General features: G+C 69.6%; 3 protein-coding genes across 3 annotated transcripts in view; 1 reads left to right on the forward strand and 2 right to left on the reverse strand.

Annotated features, from left to right (window-relative positions):
• The window catches only part of CHLNCDRAFT_139540 (hypothetical protein), a gene marked incomplete at both ends in the record, with an annotated part of 2172 nt that extends 1082 nt beyond the window's left edge, over positions 1-1090 (reverse strand). The window contains 3 exons of the mRNA XM_005844044.1: positions 59-331; positions 547-676; positions 797-1090. Of these exons, the coding sequence (XP_005844106.1) occupies positions 59-331; positions 547-676; positions 797-1090 (697 nt within the window). The remainder of the gene's footprint in view (positions 1-58; positions 332-546; positions 677-796) is intronic.
• A 798-nt stretch (positions 1091-1888) lies between these two features.
• CHLNCDRAFT_139541 (hypothetical protein) lies at positions 1889-2860 on the reverse strand (the record flags this gene model as incomplete). Its single annotated transcript, XM_005844045.1, has 3 exons — positions 1889-2140; positions 2254-2401; positions 2559-2860. The coding sequence occupies 3 exons, from the start codon at positions 2858-2860 to the stop codon at positions 1889-1891; spliced, it is 702 nt and encodes a 233-aa protein (XP_005844107.1).
• Positions 2861-3289: 429 nt separating this feature from the next.
• Positions 3290-5545, forward strand: part of CHLNCDRAFT_139542 (hypothetical protein) — a gene marked incomplete at both ends in the record, with an annotated part of 7127 nt that continues 4871 nt past the window's right edge. Inside the window, 6 exons of the mRNA XM_005843951.1 lie at positions 3290-3408; positions 3487-3691; positions 3939-4600; positions 4759-4864; positions 5070-5219; positions 5441-5486. Of these exons, the coding sequence (XP_005844013.1) occupies positions 3290-3408; positions 3487-3691; positions 3939-4600; positions 4759-4864; positions 5070-5219; positions 5441-5486 (1288 nt within the window). The remainder of the gene's footprint in view (positions 3409-3486; positions 3692-3938; positions 4601-4758; positions 4865-5069; positions 5220-5440; positions 5487-5545) is intronic.

Consider the following 5545-nt stretch of genomic DNA (forward strand, 5'->3'; position numbering starts at 1 on the left):
GTGCGCCCTGCCAGGCCCACGCCGGCCAGGCACGCCCCCGCCCCTGCAACACACACACGCAGGCCCGCCGCGCCGCCCTGTCCGCCCACCTTGGCCAGCCCGTGGCGGCGCTGCGCGTGGCGCGCCGCCAGCGCCACATTATTGAACAGGCAGTAGCCAAGGGGCGTGTCGGCGGTGGCGTGGTGCCCCGGCGGGCGCGTGATGCAGAAGGCGGCGGTGCCGGGCCCCCCGCCGCGGCTGGCGGACACCACAGCGTCCACCAGGGCCGTGGCGGCGCCCGCGGCCCTCAGGGCGTCGTCGAAGGAGGTCTGCGTGACGTAGGTGACGCCGTCTGGGGGCATGGGAGCACACGCAGGGAAGGGTGGGGCGGGGGGAGGAGCGGGTGGAGTGGGAGGGCCTTGGGAAGCGGGACGGCAAGGGGGGGGGGTGCAGATGGCAGGGCCGGCGGCGGCAAGGCATAGACGGGCGTACCGCCGAGCAAAGCTAGCGGCAGGGCATGCCACTGCATGCGGCTGGCAGCCCGCTGCACCCGCCGCCGCTCCTCACCCGGGTCCCCAATGTCGGCCACCGCCTTGGGCGCCTCCTCTGCCGCCACCCGCCGCAGCTCGTCCACATAGCTGTGCACCCGCCGCACATCCTCCAGGGGGGCCAGCTGGGCCGCGGGCACCTGGCGCAGCTGCAGGGGGGGGCAGGGGCAGCGGCGGCACGCCGTGGCAACGAATCGTGTGTGCGCCAGGGGGCTTGGCATGTCAGCAGTGTGCAGCGGCGGGGTGCCCCCGCCCCTCCCTTCCCCTACCTGCCCCTCAAAGGCCGAGGTGGTGATGCCTGCGGCCTTGAGCTTCTGCAGGATGACGTCCACGCGTGCAGGCTGCTCCACATGGTCTGGCAGGGTGTGCCCAGGTGCTGCCGCGGCGGCGTACAGCAGCTGAGGCGCATCGGTCGCCGCCGGGCTGGGGCTCTGCCCCCCGCCCTCGCTCTGCACCGCCTTGCCCGCCGCTGCTGCTGCCGCCTTGTGGGCATTGGCTCGCCCGGAGGAGGACTTGGCGGCTGCAACCACCTCCAACGAGGGTTGGGGTGTCGGCGGATGCATAGCGCGCAAGGGCAACAGCAGCCGGCTGGCAACGAGACAGACGCCCCGCACGATGCCTGCAAGGGACCAGGGCAGTGGGAGATAACCCACCCCCTGGATGCAAAACCCCAGATGCGCTAGGTTTCGTGTGTGAAGCACAGGCAGCCCGTGGTGCTTGGGGGGGATGTGATGGAGGCAATTGCAACGGATATAGCCCCGGCAATCCCTAGGAAAAATCTGTGGGCCGCGGAGATGTGTACACCTTGCGTCCCGCTGGCGGCAGTGCCGGCGTGGGCGCCAACAACCACAAAGGCACTGAACAATGGGCATGCCCACCGCCTGCATCATCCTACTCAAAAGAAACCTGAATCCACCGGCCGCCCCAGCAAGCGCAGCAGACTCGGGGGTAGTTACAGCAGGACCGGTTCTTTTCAAGCGCTCTGAAAAAAGCTACGGAAGAGTGGCGGAAAAGGGCTTTGCGATTGATGACCATGCATGACTGAAAAACATTATATACCCAAGCGTGGCTGTGCGCCACCCGTCTCACAATACACGTGCCAGGGGAGTGAACGGCAAAACACGGATGGGGCAAGAAAGCAAAGCCCCTAAAACCCAATTTCAATACATTTGGCATTCGTTTGGCTGAGTATTAGCAAAGAACAACATGGGGAGAAGCGGGGGAAAGAATACATTCAGGCGTTGGGATGCTCGTGGATGCAGGCACCCCGGGCCTGGCTCCTGTCGCCAGGCGCAAGGGTGCAGGCACGTCGTTCGTTCGTTGCGGCTCGGCGGAAGCCTGCGGTCTGCCCGCGGCATCACTCACTCGCTGCTCTGCTTGCCCTCCTCCTGCCGCAGGATCTGCCGCAGCTGCATGATGTGCTGCTTGAGGTGGCCCAGGCGCGGGTTGAGCGACACGGCGTGCTCCAGGGCGGTGACGGCGCCCTTGGTGTCGCCCACGGCGCCGTAGCACATGCCCATGCCGGAGGCGGCGGCCCAGTGCCAGGGGTTCATCTGCAGCGTCACGCGGCAGTCCACCACCGCGGCGTGGTAGCGCTGCATGAGGTAGAGGACCTGCATGGACGCACGCATGCACGCATGCAGTGGACCGAAGGTACATCGGGCCGAAGGCACATGGGGGGAAAGGGAGCAAGCAAAGCAAACAATAGATCGAAAAGCAAGCGCACCGTGGCGCGCTTGTTGTACAGTTCTGCAAAGTTGGGCTGCCTGGCGATGAGCTCGGTGTACAGCGCCAGCGCCTGCTCCCACTGCTCGGGCCGCTGTATCAGCAGCTCGCCCTGCTGCATCTGAAGCTCCATCTCGGGGGTGGGGCACCTGCGGGTGTGGCAGGCGGCAGCCAGATGCGCAGGCAGGCGGCGGCAGGGGTGAGCAGCTTGCGGCGCCGGTGACGCAGCGCACGCATGCATGCATGCGTCGTCGAGCTGGGCAGCCAGTGCTACACGTCCCCCCTGCCCCTTGGAGCCCCGCTCACCGCTTGAAGATGGCCCACAGCGCCTCCTCTGCCGCCTCCGCCGTGGAGGCGTCGCTGTCATGCAGGCAGGTGCTGAGGGCGGGGCAGGCGGCCATGTCTCCCAGGTCCCCCAGCTGCCGGATGGCCGCCTGACGCCCCTGGCCGCCGCCCGGCTGCTGCCGCCCGTCCACATGCCCCTCCACGCGCTCCAGCAGGCTGGCCAGCACGAGCTTGTCAGAGGGCAGCCGCTCCCGCAGCATGTCCACCTCTGTCTTAGCCTCTGCCGCCGTGGCATAGTCCTCCTCGCGCACCGCCAGCTCCATCTTCCTGCGAGGCCAGGGGGCCCGGCAGGAGCGTGAGCGGGCGGCGCGCTGGCAACCCCCGCCGCCGCCGCCCCAGCAAAGACCCCAGCCGGCAGCACCCGCCCCCGCGCGCCTCTTGGCCAGCAGCAGTCGCTCCCAGGAGTCCATGGACTGGTGTCCAGGCAGCGCCTGCACACGGCGCGCCTTGCGCGGCGCCACGGGCAGCCGCCAGCCCACAACCCTTGCTGAACGATGAAGGGTCGACATGGTGTGTGCTTGAGAATGTCGCCTGGGGCACAGAGGGCTGCTGCTTGTAGATCAACGTCTCGGGCGCCACGCTGTCCCAAGTGGAAGTGGAAGTGGCAACGCCTGTTGCATCCCAGCGGCTGCATGCATTGTTTACATACCCGTCTGCAAGCCGCAGCAGCGTGTCACGGGGCTGCAGCCGCCATGGCGCGCCAGAAGGGGGGCAGGTCCAAGCGGGACAGGAAGCACAAGGCTGTGCAGTCGCTCAAGTACAAGCACGCCGAGACGGGCCTGGAGGTCATGCCCGACGAGGCTTTGGCGAGGTAGGCCGCACATGCCGCTCTGCCCACGCTCGACAACAGCCTGCCGCAGGCTCACTCTTCTGTTACGTGCACCTGCAGGCTGATCGAAGACAGCAATGCCGCCATCCTGCCGGCCAAGGCCGACAGGCAGGGCGAGGCGGCGGCGGCGGCGGCGGCGGCGGAGGCGGCGGCGCCCGTGAAGCAGCTCAGCAAGTCGCAGCAGCGCAAGCTGCGCCGCATCCAAGAGGAGAAGGACAAGCGGGCCAAGCGGGCAGACGTGATGCAGACGCTGGCCCAGCACCAGGTGGGGTGGGCGTGTGTGTGGGGAAGGGATGGTACGAGTAGCGGGACGGCAGGCGACTGCTCGTGGGTGGCGCAGCATGCATGCGCAGCCGGCTTGCTCCCTGTTGCGTCTCACATGTGCCAGCTGCTCTGGCTGGTGGCCGCTGCGGCACCCAGCACCCATCACCGCGTCCGCCCGAACCTACCCGCGTCGCATCAGCTCACCAAACCCCGCCCCCGCCCGGCCCCTCCCACCCCGCCCCCTGCAGCTCCACCAGGACGAGCTGCAGCTGCTGCGCCCCGTGACGACGCAGGGGCAGCGCGAGACCAAGAAGCAGGCCCTTAGGCGGGCGCTCAAGCTGCAGCGGGCGGGCGTCAGCCTGCCCTCCTCGGTGCGCCTGTACCAGGAGCGGCGGCGGCCGGGGGCGGGGCAGCAGCAGGGAGGCTCCTCAGAAGGCAGCGAGGAGGAGGGGGAGGAGCAGGAGGAGGAGGGGAGCGAGAGCGAGAGCGAGAGCGAGAGCGAGAGCGGCAGCAGCGGCGAGGAGGAGGGCAGCGGCAGGCTGGAGGGCGCCGGTGGTGGCGCCAGTGGCACAGCCGCGGCCTGGCCGCCGGCCAAGAAGAGGCAGCGCACGGGGCCGGCGCCGCCCGCGCCTGGCCAGCAGCAGGCCACTGCGGCCCAGACGGCGGCGGCGGCGCAGCAGGCGCAGCAGGCGCAGCAGGCGCAGCAGGCCGACCAGAAGCGCCAGGCCCAGCTGCTGCGTGAGGCGGCGGCGGCCACCAAACAGCAGTTGGGCATCGGCGAGGAGCGGGATGAGGAGCAGCGGCCGGGCCAGCAGCAGCAGCGGGCGGGCGGGCAGGCGATGGGCGGCGGCGGCGGCGGCAAGCCCCGAGTGGTGCTGGTGCAGCGCCGGCCCGAGATAGAGGCAGTCAGGTGGGGCGGGGGAGGCGGCGCCTGTCTGCGTTGGCTCGCAGCCGGTGGCTGCGCCCGCATGCATGGCATGGTGTGTTTTCATATGCTGGTTGCTGGCTCCCTAAACAAAGACTAACCAATCACACTGGTTTGCCTGCCCGGCTGGCTGGCTGGCGCAGGGAGGGCCTGCCCATCATCGGCATGGAGCAGGAGGTGATGGAGGCGGTGGCGGCACACGACGTGGTGGTGCTGTGCGGGGAGACGGGGTGCGGCAAGACCACGCAGGTGGGCGCGCGGCGGGCGGCGGCCAAGGATCGACTGCCCAGGCACCACGCCGGCCAGGCCTCTTGCTGCTGCCGGGCCCCGCTGCTGCAGCGGGGCTGCGGCCCCGCCCCGCGGCCCTCCCTCACCCCCTCGCCTCCACGCCTCCAGCCCCGCGCCACCCCATGCCGTGCACGCTGTGCCATGCCATGCACGCTGCGCCCCGCAGGTCCCCCAGTTCCTGTACGAGGCCGGCTTTGGGTGCAAGCTGTTCCCGGAGCGGGCGGGGGCGGTGGGCGTGACGCAGCCGCGCCGCGTCGCCGCCATCTCCACCGCAGAGCGGGTGGCCGATGAGCTGGACAGCCGGCTGGGGCAGGTGGTGGGGTACCAGGCAAGTGTGTGTGTGTGTGGTGGTGGGGAAGGAAGAGAGCCAGAGAGAGAGAGAGAGAGAGAGAGAGAGAGAGAGAGAGAGAGAGATAGTGTGTCTGTCACATGGCTGGTGTGTGTGGGATGGCGAAGCTGGGCGGGAAGCGGCCCCGACTCCACGCAGCAACTGGGGGCTGCCAGGGCCGGCAACCCCGCCCCCGCCCCGCCCTGCAGACCCCAAAGCCCGCGCGACCGCCCCGCCCCCGCCCCGCGCCTGCAGGTGCGGTACGACCGGCGGGTGGGCGACAGTACCGCCATCAAGTTCATGACCGACGGCAT

This window comes from Chlorella variabilis (genome assembly GCF_000147415.1).
Source record: "Chlorella variabilis unplaced genomic scaffold CHLNCscaffold_25, whole genome shotgun sequence".
NCBI lineage: Eukaryota > Viridiplantae > Chlorophyta > Trebouxiophyceae > Chlorellales > Chlorellaceae > Chlorella > Chlorella variabilis.